Raw genomic sequence first — 14,853 nt, forward strand, 5'->3', positions numbered from 1 at the left:
TGTGCAGCCAATAGGCTATTCTGCATAAATGGATGAAGTTGTCAGCAGCTACATGTACAGTCAGTATCTATACTGACACAGAGTCTATTACTGTTGGGGAAGTTCTTTCAGTAAGCCAGGACATTGATTGACTGGTATTCTGGCTGCCTCTGCCTAGGTACAATGGTTTAGTAGTATCTTAGAGAGAAGCCAGAAGGAGCAAGAGGATCTCTTAACAGAGCTTGGCTCTGACTTGAAGCAAATTGTTTTAATGAGTTGTTTAAAATGATATTTTTTTTCTAATTACAAAAATAGTAGATTTGTTGGAATGAAAAATGTAAGAATAAAATAAATACTTTTAAATCTTATTTTATTTCTCAATTTTTAAAAAAATTTTCCATGGTTATAACAAACATCCTATCCCTTCCCCCCTTTTCCCCTTTGAAATTCCAAGCCTACCACCCAAAGTACTTAATAAATTTGTTGTACTTCATTACTGTTTGTTGCATATAGGCACAAACAAAGATTAAGTTTGGTTGTCTGGTTTTTTAAACATGTTATGAACATTCTCCTTGTCATTAAAAGTTTAAGCATATTATTTCTTACATCATATCTGTCATGTTTGTGCCATAATTCACACAGGGCTGGTTCCGTTTCAGGATCTACCTAACTAAGCTCAGTGCTTTTCTTTCAGATGAGGATGATGAGAAATCAAATAGTGAGAGTGGAGACTTAGATAAACAGATGGGTGATCTCAATGGTGAGGAAGCTGACAAACTAGATGACAGGCTTTGGGGTGATGAGGAGGAAGAAGATGAAGAAGAAGACAGTAAAACTGAAGAAACAGGACCAGGAGTGGATGAGGTAACTGAAAGATTTTTTTGCTAGGCCCAGGCTGAGAGTGGGTAATCTTCCTACCACCTGTTACTCCCTGTCATCTTCTGTCTTTATTGTTTTCTCTTTCTTCCATACATATCTCTTTTTTTCTTTTATCTGTCTTATCTTATTGATTGTGTTTAAAGCTTAAAGAACATTCTGTCCTGAGTTCTTTTGTGTGTTATGGAGGAAGGAACTTGAAAAAATTTCAGTGCACAGTGGAGATGTTCCTCTATTGGTTAGAATGCTTGTCTGATAGGCACACGACCTTGATTTCAGTTCCTGGCACCACATAAAATCAGGCATGATAGGTAGAGGCAGGAGGATCACAATTTCAAAGTCATCCTTGACTAAATACTGAGTTTAAGGTCAGGCTGGGCTAGAGACCATGTCTCAAATATGGATGGATAGAAAGGAGGGAGGGAAGAAAGAAGGAAAATGCAAATGTTTTAAGCAGGGTGTGACACTTCAAGAGCAGAATATGATAACCTATCAGTTTCTTATACCTACTCTTCACACACTATTCTTGCTGCTACTGGGAAAACCTAGACATTAATCCACAGGCCATGAATAGTATCTTGTTAGCCAGAAGATTAAGACATGCAGAAGCAGTTTGTTGGATTGAGCATGAAAATTCTGTGTGTATGTGTAGCAGATAGCTTCAGATCACTGAGATGAACTTCCAGACCAGGCACAATTATGGAGGAAGGGATTTATTGATGTTTGTAGATCCAGGGGAAGTTCCATAATGGCAAAAGAAGCTGGCCTTGCTTTCACAGATCCAAGCAAAGAGAAAAGCCACAAACCCAAAGCCATACCATACAGCACACTCCAGGAATTCCAGGGTGAACTAGGCACTGCATATCTTTAGATTGGAATCTCAGATCTACCACCACACCTTAGGGCTAGACCCTAAGATTAACCTCTTCTAGCCAATTGGCTGTAGACCTAAATTACAAACTGTAATAAAACACTGAATATATTAAGGGCTCTCTATTCAGACTTCCATAGTATGTGTGTGGTTTCTTTCTTTCTTTCTTTCCATTCTTTCTTTTTGTTTTTGATGTGTAGGAAGATTCTGAACTTGTTGCTAAAGATGACAGCTTGGATGCTAGGAATTTGAAAAAACATAAAAGCCAGCAAAATGAAAAAGAAGAATTGGGATCTGATGATGGTGGAGAAGGACAAGAGAAAATTAATGAACAAATAGATAAGGTAAAGAGGTCTTACAAGTGGTCTGCTCAGGTCTGGGGAGATTGCTTAGTGGTTAAAGAAACTTGCTTACAAAGCTTGTAGGTCCAAATTCAGTTCCCCAGCACCCCCACAACACTGGATGCCATCTTTCTTTCTTTCCCCGCGGCCCCCCCCCCCCCCCCATGTATAAAACATAAAACACAGGCTGGAGAGATGGCTTAGTGGTTAAGCACTTGCCTGTGAAGCCTAAGGACCCCGGTTCGAGGCTTGATTCCCCAGGACCCACATTAGCCATGTGCACAAGGGGGCGCATGCATCTGGAGTTCATTTGCAGTGGCTGGAGGCCCTGGCACTCCCATTCTCTCCCATGCGCTCTCTCTCTCTCTCTCTCTCTCTCTGAATCTTTCTCTGCCTCTCAAATAAATAAATAAAAATAAACAAAAATTTTAAAAAAATACATGAAACAGAGGCATACAACAGAATTTTAATGGATCTAACTACTGGTTGCTATCAATGCAGTTTGCATGCTGTTTGGGCTTAGGCTATATTTTGCAAACTTTTTTCTTCATAGTCTTTGAGAGTCAGTAACCCAGCACCTATAACCCTTGGAGAATAGAACATAAAAAAATAAAATTTTAGGGCTGGAGAGATGGCGTAGCGGTTAAGCGCTTGCCTGTGAAGCCTAAGGACCCCGGTTCGAGGCTCGGTTCCCCAGGTCCCACGTTAGCCAGATGCACAAGGGGGCGCACGCGTCTGGAGTTCGTTTGCAGAGGCTGGAAGCCCTGGCGCGCCCATTCTCTCTCTCTCTCCCTCTATCTGTCTTTCTCTCTGTGTCTGTCGCTCTCAAATAAATAAATAAAATTAAAAAAAAATAATAATAAAATAAAATTTGAAATTCCAATACAAAACACCACAAAAAAAATCACTAAAATACCAAAGCGTGCCAGTATTTGTAAGGAAGAAGGACATTGTATTCTGTTTTGGTTTTTAAAGCTCTCCCTGTTCTCTTTTATTGCCTTAAAGAGGGACTTTGATGAGAATGAGGTGGACCCTTACTATGGCAATCAGGAAAAGCTATCAGAACCTGAGGTCTTGGACCTTCCAGATGACTTGAACCTTGACAGTGAAGACAAAAGTGGTGTTGAGGATACAGACAATGAGGAAGGAGAAGGTATGTCTTTCAGAAACCCAAAGTGACCAGTTAGACTCATTTGATACAGACAATGAGGAAGGAGAAGGTATGTCTTTCAGAAACCCAAAGTGACCAGTTAGACTCATTTGATACAGACAATGAGGAAGGAGAAGGTATGTCTTTCAGAAACCCAAAGTGACCAGTTAGACTCATTTGATACAGACAATGAGGAAGGAGAAGGTATGTCTTTCAGAAACCCAAAGTGACCAGTTAGACTCATTGACAATGAGCTGTAACTGATTTCTCCAGAGAACCTGCCCTGTGTCTTAAGTAGGTCACAAAAGTTATAAAAGAATAAATAAGAGGAACTTTTTGTGTAAGGAAAGTGTAAGATAAAAGCAAAAAAGAACACCAGACTTGATCTCTACAGACAGACTGTTTATTGACAGAAACAGTGAGGAGCAGTAGCCTTCCCACTGGATGAAGGCTAAAGCACTGAGCTAAGCTGGAATTCAAACTTACAAGATAAGAAAATTGTAGCTGTTTTGTGTCCTTGTTCAGAATAGACTTCTTTAGTCAGGATTGTCTAAGGGAGGATACTCAGATGGTCTCAGGTCCTTCAAGGCCATCTGAGCTTAAAGAGAGTGTATCCATCAGGGAAGATATTGAGCTTAATGAGGCCAAATACCTTCTTTATTACTTGCTGGTTTTAGGGATACTTAATAACTCTTCAGTTCCCTCTAGTTTTCAGGGAAAGCTTCATCTTGTTAATTTTGTTGAATAAAAATTTAATTTTGGAATCATACTTTAATCCTGGTGTCAGTAATTGACCACATACAAAATTAAGATTAAATAATGAGAATGCCAGGTCTAGCTCCCTCCCCTTCAGGGTTGGCCACCCTCTGGCCTTCCCCACCCCCCAGGAAGGTCAGGCTAACCTGCTCAGAATTTGGCAGTCCAGTGAGGGAACATGATGAAAGATAATAGTGCTGTCCCTCCACAGCCTGGAGGGTGTCTACTTCCCTCATAGAGTTTCACGAATCCCAAGGAAGACTTAGAAGCTGTTTTTCAGCTCTTGAAGGACAACTTCACACCTATATAATGTAAAAGGAAAGGTGGAAAAACACTAAACTTGCCAGGTGTGGTGGCACACGCCTTTAATCCCAGCTCTTGGGAGGCAGAGGTAGGAGGACCACCGTGAGTTTGAGGCCACTCTGAGACTACATAGTGAATTCCAGGTCAGCCTGGGCTAGAGCAAGACCCAACCTTGAAAAACCAAAGACAAACAAACAAACAAAAGAAGTACAAGGTTTACAAGTAAAAAATAACCAAACTGAAAAAAAAGGAAAGAATTTTAGATGTACAAAGACGGGAAGAATTCTTTGCCCAAAACCAACAACTGAGAGAGCAACAGAAATTTCTTCAGGAAACTATTAAAGCTTTAGAAGCTTGGTTGCGAGCAGGATTATGTGATTGCTGTGTAGTTACTAAAGAACATATGCACCAAAAGCAGCACAAATTTGAAAATATTTAACAGCACAATCTTTTTTGCTTAGTGATTTGCAAGCAGAGAGCAAGAAGGAGAGAATGGGCACACCAGAGCTTCCAGCCAATGCAAATGAACTCCAGATGCATGCAGCACTGTGCATCTGCCTTTAAGTGGGCACTGGGTAATTGAACCCAGGACTTTAGGCTTTACAGGCAAGCGCCCTAACTGCTAAGCTAGCTCTCCATCCCTAACAGCAGAATCTATAGTGCTGATGAATGAAAAGAATACTCTTCAGGAGGTATTTTCTGAACAACTGCAACAGAAAGTTAAGAATAGCATCAAGCAACTGAGCTTGTGTGTGAGGAAACTTATTTTAGATTGACTAGTTGAAACATTTTGGGGCATTAAGCAGATATGAAGAAAGTATACTCTCCATGTCTGATACACAGAACAAACATACTAAATTGGAGTTGTAGAGATGGCTCAGCAGTTAAGGCACTGGGCCTACAAAGCCTAAGGACCTTGGTTCAATTCCCCAGTATCCATGTAAAGCCAGGAACACAAAGTGGCATATGCACTTGGAATTAGTTGTGATGACTAGAGGCCCTGGCATGCCCATTCTCCCCTCTGCCTCCCTCTGTTTCTCAAATAAATAAATAATCAATTGGAAACTTCAAAAAAAAAAAAAAAAGTACTAAATTAGAGCATGCTCTGTATGTACAAATGAATTAAGAAAAGCTTCCAATGCTTCATCTTCTCAGCAATTTTAAGGCAAATGAATTGTAGTTACTGCTTTAGATCAAAGTCAATCACCCACTGATAAATCATCTTAAAAAAAAGTTTGCAGCCAGGTGTGGTGGCACACGCCTTTAGTCCCAGCACTCACAAGGCAGAAGTAGGAGGATCACCATGAGTTCAAGGCCTCCCTGGGACTACATAGTGTATTCCAGATCATTCTGAGCTAGAATGAGACCCTACCTCAAACAAAACAACAATAAAAAAAATTTTTAAACTTATTTGCAAGCAGAGAGACAGAGAATATGAATGCACACAGTAGAGCCTAGTACCACTGCCAGCAAACTCCAGTTGCGTGCTTTGTGTCTGGTTTCATATGGGTATCAGGGAATCAATTCCAGACCGTCAGGCTTTGTAAGCCAGTTCCTTTAACCACTGAGCCATCTCTCCAGTCTCAGTAAATATTTCTTAAGTTAGATGTGGTTGTTGCTAAAATACTTGGACTTAATATTCAAGAAGAATCTGAACTTCAAGGTCCTATGAGTCCTCTTGGTGATGAACTCTTCCATTATCTGGAACAAATCACAGAACAGTCTTTGGAGGAATCGATAAGAACTAGTGAAGATGTTTACGATGTTCACATTCTGCTGCAGTCTCCTTCCCAAGAAGAGCTTACCATTTGGGTGTTGTCATCTGTATTTTGGGCTACCACTATTATGAAGTCATTTGAATTGGAAACAAATTTTCCCCTTCTTTTAGACATTGGAAAAAATAACCTTTTGAAACAACTGTCTTTAGTAACATTTCTGTTTCTAAATTAGAGAACACTAGATCAAAATCTGAAGATAACACCCTTTTCAAGGTTGGACTTGGGAGAGGGCTTAGCCATGAAGGTTTTTGCCTTTGAAGCCTAAAGACCCAGGTTAGATTCACCGGGACCTAGGTAAGCCAGATACACAAGGTGGAGCATGCATCTGCAGTTATTTGCAGTGGCTGGAGGTTCTGGCATGCCCATTCTCTTATCTGCCTCTTTCCTTCTCTGTCTAACAATCAATAAATAAAAATATTTTAAAAAACAAAATTTTTTTGTTTTTTTCAAGTGTCTGACTCTAGCTCAGGCCAACCTCAAACTGACAGCAGTCCTCTACTTCTGCCTCCCCAGTGCTAGGATTAAAGGCATGGGTCACCACGCCCAGGTGAAAGAAAAGTTTCTAAAAAATATTTTTGTTTCCAGCAGAGAGAGTAACTGGGTATGCCAGAGCCTCTGTCCATTGCAAATGAACTGCAGGCTTATATAACACTTTGTACATCTGGCTTTATGTGGGTCATCAAACCTAGGCCAGCAGGTTTTATAAGCAAGTACTTTTAACCAGTGAACCATCCCCCCTGCCCCTAACTAAAAAAGATTATTTTAAAGAAAAAAAAATTGTAAGTTTTTAAAGTTCTTTTTTTTTCTACCTAGAAGAGAATCCTTTAGAGATCAAAGAAAATCCAGTGGACATGGAAGAAGCAGGTCAGAAAACTGAAGAAATGAATGAAGATGCAGAAGTTGACCCAAATGAAGGAGAAGGTTTGCGTGAATGTGAAGTCCCCAGTGAAGCTGACAAAGGGCAAGGGGAAGAGGAGATGGACACAGAAACTGATGGCCAAGACAAAGACACTGTCAGCAATCTTGAGGAAAACTCAGTGGAGGAACAGCAGCCTCAGGAAGAAGAGGATAGGGAAGCTCCTGAGGAAGCTGGAGAGAATAGTTGCAGTCCTCTTGCCCAAGGGCTCCAGCCCCAGGTATTGTGGAATATGTGGCCTTTCTTATATCAAAAATAATAGGAAGCCAGGCATTATGGCTCCCAGCACCTGGGAGGCAGAGGTAGGGATATTGTCATGAGTTCAAGGCCAGCCTTGGAATACAGAGTGAGAACCAGATCAGCCTGAGCTACAATGAGACCCTACCTCAAAAAAACAAACAAAAACCACTAATAAATTAATGAATAATTATAATAGGATAAAACACTTCACTCTCAGAATCTTAGAACATTTCATCACCAAAGGTTTTTTTGTTTTGTGTTTAAATCTCCCTATTGACTCCCCTTGTTTACTGACTCGTTTCCTCGTGCTCTTCCCCCAGAACTTTTGTTTGATTTCTCTGCAGAAGCAGGAAGCAGAGGAGGAGGAGTCTGACACAGAGGAGCAGCTATCAGAAGCTATGGAGAGGAAGGAGCATGCCTCCAACACGCAGATCGGTGTGGAAAATGTGCAGAGTACACAGGCTGTGGAGCTGGCCGGGGCTGCACCTGAGAAGGAGCAAGGAAAAGAGGTGATGGGCCCCCAATGTCTTACCCTGTCTAAAGTCATTCTCTTCAGCAGTAGTTGATGTGGTTTATGTAGGATTTTTCTTGTTTTGTTGTTGATAAATAAAAGATCATGTCCTATTGTTGGAGAAAATGATTATGTGCCTATTTTTATATGCCTCTCAGGACATGCCTCAGAATGTTTGTTGCTGATTATACTTAAATGATGTGATTACTAAGAAAAAGTTACTAGACTTGTGGTAGATTCAGATTCATGATTATTTTTCAGCATTGTCCCAAGGAAGGACATATCATAGAACTGGGCACAGTAGTGCATGTCTGTAATATCAGCATTTAAGAGGCATAGGGAGATAGACAGGGGATTGAGCATTTAAGGCAATCTTCAACTATCTAATGAGTTGGAGGCTGGCCTGGGCGACATATAGACTTCCTACTGCTAGTGGTACTTGACTTTTCCTACTCTTCACCAAGCCTCATTTTTGACTTGGTGAATGCATTCTAACATGGCCACAGTTCAGGCCACTCACTGTGCTGTGTAAAGAATATTGACTTGTTTCTTAGAGTTCCAGCTTTTCCCCCCTCCCCCCAACAATTATGGGCTGGAAGGATGGTTCAGTGGAGAAAGGCACTTGCTTGCAAAGAACTGGGTTTGATTGGTCCCCCAATACCACATAAAGCTAGATGTGCCCCCCCCCAAAAAAAGGTACAAATGCCTGGAGTTCCAGGAAATATTGTACTGATGCACTGTCTCTTGTTTTCAAAAATTTTTATAATTTCTTATATCCTACCACCATTATTTATTGAGTACCCATTATATGCAGACATTTACATTACTTAAACAAGTCTCACAGTAGCTCCATGAACTATGTTGTTTGTTCTGTTTTATTTGAGGAAAACAAGCCTCAGTCAAGTTAAGTGATACTCAGGGATACTCAGCTGGTTGTTGACAGAGCCTCATTTGTAGTTGAGGCCTATTTTGCCTTTGTAATAAGACATTCTATTCCTGTAAACAATTAACTGATCAGCTATGCAAAGGAAAGGCAACCAGGAGGCTTAAGCTGCTGCATCTGCTCACAGACTGGACCTTTTTTAGGGATGATTTCCCAAGGAGGCAGATAGGCAGGGGATTTTGCCAACTGAGATGAGAACACTGAGAGAAATGCTGGATGCAGCACAGTAGCAAATGGTGTTTATTGCTTTTTCCATCTTCTTTTGTGGCTTCATTTCTTAGGAACATGGGAGTGGAGCTGCAGATGCAAACCAGGCAGAAGGCCATGAATCCAACTTCATTGCTCGTTTGGCCTCCCAGCAACACACCAGGAAAAATACACAGGTTTCTGTTGCTCTTTGATTAAATTGAGTCGAGGGTTACAGGTAGAAGAAGATGTTCTAAATGTGATAGCTGTAGTTCTAGCCTTTGCTGGCCTTTCCAGGCCTGATGAACAATAGTCTCAGCAGACCAATGACCAAACGGTCTTTATTCCCAGTGTAGGCCATCACTGGGAAACTGGGAGTTTTACCCCACATACCCTATCGTGTGCCTGCTATGGTACTGAAGAGTCTTGTGCTCTGTGCTGCTTTCCAGCACTAAACAATCCGGCTTATGCTTTTTGTTGTCCAGAGTGATTTGCTTTTAAAAATTAAGGTTTTCAACTGCAGTTGAATTAACGTCCATGAAATTCCTATAAAAAAGCTGGACCCCTAAAACCTACATGCTATCCTGTCCCCACGTCTACTGAAGGGACTTTTCTCAGAGCAAATCTGTGCACCAGTTTTATCTTCATAAATTCATATGTAACAAATATATGTGTACATGTGTGTTTCTTTGCTTTCTCAACTTTATTATCATAGAACTGGGCACAGTAGTGCATGTCTGTAATATCAGCAATTAAAAGGCATAGGGAGATAGACAGGGGATTGAGCATTTAAGGCAATCTTCAACTATCTAATGAGATGGATGCTGGCCTGGGCGACATGAGAATCCCTGTCTCAAAAACAAACAAACAAAAAAGTGTATCAGAGTATAAGTATGTAGAGGCTCTGTTCTTCTTAATATCTATAATGAATTCCACTATTGTATGGCTATACCTAAATTTATTTAATCTACTCCTAATGGATGGACATTGTGGTTATTCTGAGTCTTTTTTTTTTTTAATTTTTTTGTTTATTTTATTTTTTTAATTTTTATTAGCATTTTCCATGATTATAAAATATATCCCATGGTTTATTCTGAGTCTTTGCCATCACAGACAAGGCTGAATCTTTTTTACTCCCCACAGAGTTTTAAGAGGAAACCTGGGCAAGCGGACAATGAACGCTCCATGGGTGACCACAGTGAGCATGTGCACAAGAGGCTGAGGACTGTGGATACAGACAGCCAAGCTGAGACTAGGCCAGTCCAAGCCCAGGCAGAAGACACAGACACATTTGAACACATTAAACAAGGAAATGACATCTATGATGCACAAACCTATGGTATAGTACCAAGAAGACTTCCTTTATCTCACCAAGCATTCTGAGGTTATGTCACATGACTATGCCTGTGAAGCAGATTGGGTGGAAGAAGAAATATCTTTTAAAACCATCTGTCTAATATCAGTACAATATTTTTATAATACAGAAATACAATTTGTAGTACAAGGTATTCATAGTTCTGGGTTTGGAGCAAATCCTCAAAATCTGAACAGTTAGCCATATCCAATTGTAATACTGACTCAGGGTTTCTTGGTATGGACATTTCTTCATAGTCACCCTCAGGTAGGTAAGAGTTATGAACATGGAATATGTTTCCCCATCAGTGAAGATAGCAGGAAAAGCATCTCAGCACAGAAAGCAGGAAGCCAGTCACTCTGGTTCTCTTGTGACTTTTCATCTTTCTGTTCCTAATATGTAAACTGAAATGGGTAATATGTACTTGTGAGGATGTACTATGAGGTACAAAATCGAATTCCTCTATAAGTAAACTTTTTCTATTATTTATTCACATAGCAGAAGAAAAAGTTGAAAGCTAAATATACTTTGGCTAGCTCCTACTGCAGGCTGCAATATGTGTCCGTGACTAAGCCTCCAATGGGGCAAGACCTCACTGTGTGTTCTTATGAACTTGTAAATCTATATCATCTTGCTTTTTAGTGTTTCTTGTGTTATAATGTATATATTTTTGCATCTGGATTAAGTTAATGCTTGGATTTTCTAGCTAGCTGGGTATTCTTAGCTGTATCAATTGATTTGATGTTATATATTTTCAGGGTAGGACCTTAAGGTGTTAGGTGTGGCTCTTAAGACTCTCAGAGTATCTACAAAGGTGTTCCTAGGGGTTAAGTTTCCCTGCTATGGGAGTATTTAAGCAGGCTGAGTGGAATAAAATACAGGTAGATTCTAAAATTTAACTAAACAGTGTATACAATCAATCAAAAACAGCCCCAAGTATGTATGCAAGAGTAGTTACTATAACGACCAGATCCTCTATCAACAAAGAGGTTAAGATTTCTGGTCTGTTGAGGGAGCCAAGTCAGCTTGTGACCAAGTGAGACCCTTCCCTGGTGCAATCCCAGTTACCTTGGATGATTTTGGTCTCAGTCAAGTTGCTGCCTGGTTCGTCTGGCTGCTGTTCTGATTTCTGGAGCTGGGCACTGGCTTTTCCTGTGGGGTAAACCGAGCCTGGCAAGTGTGGCCCTGCTACTGGAACTTCTGCTGTAAAGCTGCTGCTGCTGGGTCTGTAGCCGCTGCTGCTGAAGCTGCTGCTGCTGTAGCTGCCTCTGCTGGAGCCACCGTTGCTGCTGAAGCTGCTGCTGCTGGGTCCACTGCTGCTGCTGCCACTGAAGCTGCTGCTGCGGGATCTGCCGCTGCTGCCGCTCCTGGGTCTGCTGCTGCTGGGTCTGCCACTGCTGCCACTACTGGATCTGCTATTGCTGGGGCCGTTGTTACCAGTGCTGGAGCCGTGGATGTTGCTGCTGGACTGAGCTCCTGCTTGGGTCCTACTGTCAGCTCAAGTTGGCGTGGCCAGGTCTCAGGGCGCTGCTCTGTTCGCTAGAGCTGGGCTCAGGTGGTGGGGGAGGGGAGGGAGCCGCAGCTGCTCTGGTTCTCGCTGTTCCACGTGTTCTTCTACCTCGTGGTCTGCTCCTCTGTTGCTCACTGCCGCTCTCCCTTCACATTTCTTGAGTTGCGGAGAGCGCCGGTGTGAATGGAAGCTCCCGGCACCTGGATTTTTCTGTGGCTGGAGCCGAGCCTGGCGGCTTTCTGGTGCGCTACCGCTGCAGTTGGCCGAGCTGCCGGGGGCCGCTTTTGCCGGCCTGTTCAGGCTCTGGATGCTCTGGCTCTCTTCTACTTCTCTGCTGCTGCTTCAATTTCCTATACAACTCACTTTTTAGTAAAAGTGTGTATTTTGCTGAATATTTTTTGGTCTTCTTTCCCCCTAGGCTGCTTTGGCACCTACACTGCCATCTTAACCGGAAGTCTCCTGAACTTTAAATCTAAATGACCTGGAAATGTTAGGCAGGGGGTAGAAAATGGATCTTGAGCACTATATGTACCTCAATTGGTAGAGAGCCTGTCTAATATGCTTGATGCCCTGGACTCAGTCCCCAGTGCTATATATAAAAAAAAAACCATGTGTGGTTGTGCAAATCTGTAATCCACACATTCAGGAAATGGAGACAAGAGGCTCCGAAGTTTAGGGTCATCCTCAGCTGTAAGGTGTATTTTAGGTTGACTTGAGATAAATGAGATCTTCTCCTAATCAAGTCTCAGCTTTCACCAGTGAACACTGTTAAGCTATTGCTTTGTGTCAAAGGCATGGTCTTAGAATTTCTCAAATAATTATATGAGCCACAATGTCTCATGGAGAGGTCAGCATACTGGAAAGTTTAATGTGTAAAAGTAATACTGATGTGGTTCTTTCTGAGTTCCATGTGTTTATTTATTTGTAAGCACAGAGAGAGACAGATACAGAATAAATGGGCATGTCAGGGCCTCCAGCCACTGGAAACAAACTCCAGATGGATGTGCCAGTTTGTTTATCTGTCTGTACATGAATACTGGGGAATCGAACTCTTTTATTGACAACTTCCATAATTGTAAACAATATCCCATGGTAACTCCCTCCTTCCCCCACTTTCCTTTTGAAACTCCACTCTCCATCATATCCCCTTCCCCTTTCAGTCAGTGTCTTCTTTTATTTTGATGTCATAATCTTTTCCTCCTATTATGATGGTCTTGTGTAGGTAGTATCAGGCACTGTGAGGTCATGGATATCCAGGTCATTTTGTGTCTGGAGGAGCATATTGTAAGGAGTCCTACCCTTCCTTTGGCTCTTAACATTCCTTCCACTACCTCTTTGCAATGGACCCTGAGCCTTGGAAGGTGTGAGAGAGATATTTCAGTGCTGAGCACTCATCTGTCACTACTTGTTAGCACCATAGTGCCTTCTGAGTTATCCCAAGGTCATTCTGAAAAGAGTAGCATTAATATATGGGTATGAAAATTAAGAGAAATACTTACTGGGCTTTTTGGTGAGCACAATATATACATTTAGCCAGACAGCAGCAGACATTACCCCGCTAGGGCTCGTGACTACCCCTGTTGTAGGTTTTCAGTATCAGGGATGTATTCCCTCCCATGGAGTGGCCTCCAGTCAAATTAGAGGGCAATTGGTTTCCCCCATAACAGATGTGCCACTCATTTGGCCTGGCTGGCCAAATATAAGGCTTGCAGTGTCTACTGTTTTGTATCTTCCCCGGTGGTTTCTCTCTCTACCATTGAACTATATGCAGCATGGCTTTTTCCAGCTTTCTGTCAGTTGGTCTACATGGAGGAAGTTTTCAGCTCATCTCCAGAAGGGTTTCTCAGTGGCCTTGCAGCCCAAGTACATGGAGTCTTCATCAGTAGGGTCTTACCATCTATTCCTGTTGGGAAGCCAAGGGCCTCAGCAATGGCCTGTAATATTTTGGGCTTATCAGGGACTTCCCTTGCCAACAGCTCACTGGAATGTATCCCATCCCTGGCACTGAAAATTTTCTAATAACAATCTATGGTTCATGAGTGTTCCATTGTCTAAAAAAGTAGGTTTCTATATGACTTATTTATATATATCCTCTTAGAATTTGATTAGATCTCCCTCCATGCTTGCTTTACTCAATCTCTTCCCCTGACCTCACTTCAGCCTTTTCAACCCATTAATCTATTTTCCTACTTACATATATACAGTACCATCCTACTGAGCTCCCCTCCCCCATTCTATTTATACCTCCTTTCTAGCTTACTGGCCTCTGCTACTGAGTTTTCTTCCTACTCACACAGAGGTCCAATCATCTGTAGCTAGGATCCACATATGAGAAAGAACATGTGATGTTTGCCTTACCTCACTAAGTATAATACTTTGCAGGTCCATCCATTTTCTTGCAAATTTCATAGTTTCATTTTTCCTTTACCGATAAGTAGAACTCCAATTTATAAATGTGCCACACATTCATCAGTTGAGGGACATCTAAGCTGGTTCCATTTCCCAGCTATTGTGAATAGAGCAGAAATAAACGTGGTTGGGCAAGTATCTCTAAGGTAGTGAGGCAAGTCCTTAGCCCAGGAGTGGTATAGCTGGGTCATATGGTAGATCTATTTTTAGTTGTCTCAGGAACCTCCACATTGATTTCCACAATGGTCGGACCAGATTGCATTCCCACCAACAATGTAGAAGGGTTCCTCTTTTTCTGCATCTTTGTCAGCATTTATGGTTATCTGTTTTCGTGATGGTAGCCAATCTTACAGGAGTGACATAGAATCTCAACATAGTTTTAATATGCATTTTCCTGATGTAGACCAGTTTTTACATGTTTATATACCATTTGTATTTGTTCTTTTGAGAACTCTATTTAGTTCCATAGCCCATTTTTAATTGGGTTGTTTGATTTCTTTTTATTTAATTTTTTGAGTTCTTTGTATATCCTAGATACTAATCCTCTGTCAGATGTGTAGCTGGCAAAGATTTTCTCCCATTCTGTAGGTTGCCTCTTTGCTTTATTCACAGTGTCCTTTGCCATACAAAAGCTTTGTAATTTTATGAGGGACCAGCAGTTGATCTGTGGTTTTATTACCTTAGCAATTGGGTTTTGTTCAGAAAGTCTTTGCTAAGACCAATATGTTGA

The 14,853-nt window shown here is 41.5% G+C and overlaps 1 protein-coding gene across 4 annotated transcripts in view; it reads left to right on the plus strand.

Annotated features, from left to right (window-relative positions):
• Mdn1 (midasin AAA ATPase 1) overlaps positions 1-14,853 on the plus strand; it is a 229,453-nt gene that overhangs the window by 190,617 nt on the left and 23,983 nt on the right. For 2 of the 4 annotated variants that reach the window (XM_045154108.1, XM_045154110.1), the window contains exons 86-92: positions 674-843; positions 1,927-2,070; positions 3,073-3,220; positions 6,868-7,190; positions 7,531-7,719; positions 8,946-9,047; positions 9,994-10,189. In XM_045154108.1, coding sequence (XP_045010043.1) covers positions 674-843; positions 1,927-2,070; positions 3,073-3,220; positions 6,868-7,190; positions 7,531-7,719; positions 8,946-9,047; positions 9,994-10,189 — 1,272 coding nt within the window. Of the gene's footprint in view, positions 1-673; positions 844-1,926; positions 2,071-3,072; positions 3,221-6,867; positions 7,191-7,530; positions 7,720-8,945; positions 9,048-9,993; positions 10,190-14,853 lie in introns of those variants that run through there. The other 2 variants (XM_045154109.1, XM_045154111.1) reach the window with 2 other exon arrangements.

This window comes from Jaculus jaculus, chromosome 7 (genome assembly GCF_020740685.1).
Source record: "Jaculus jaculus isolate mJacJac1 chromosome 7, mJacJac1.mat.Y.cur, whole genome shotgun sequence".
Lineage (NCBI taxonomy): Eukaryota > Metazoa > Chordata > Mammalia > Rodentia > Dipodidae > Jaculus > Jaculus jaculus.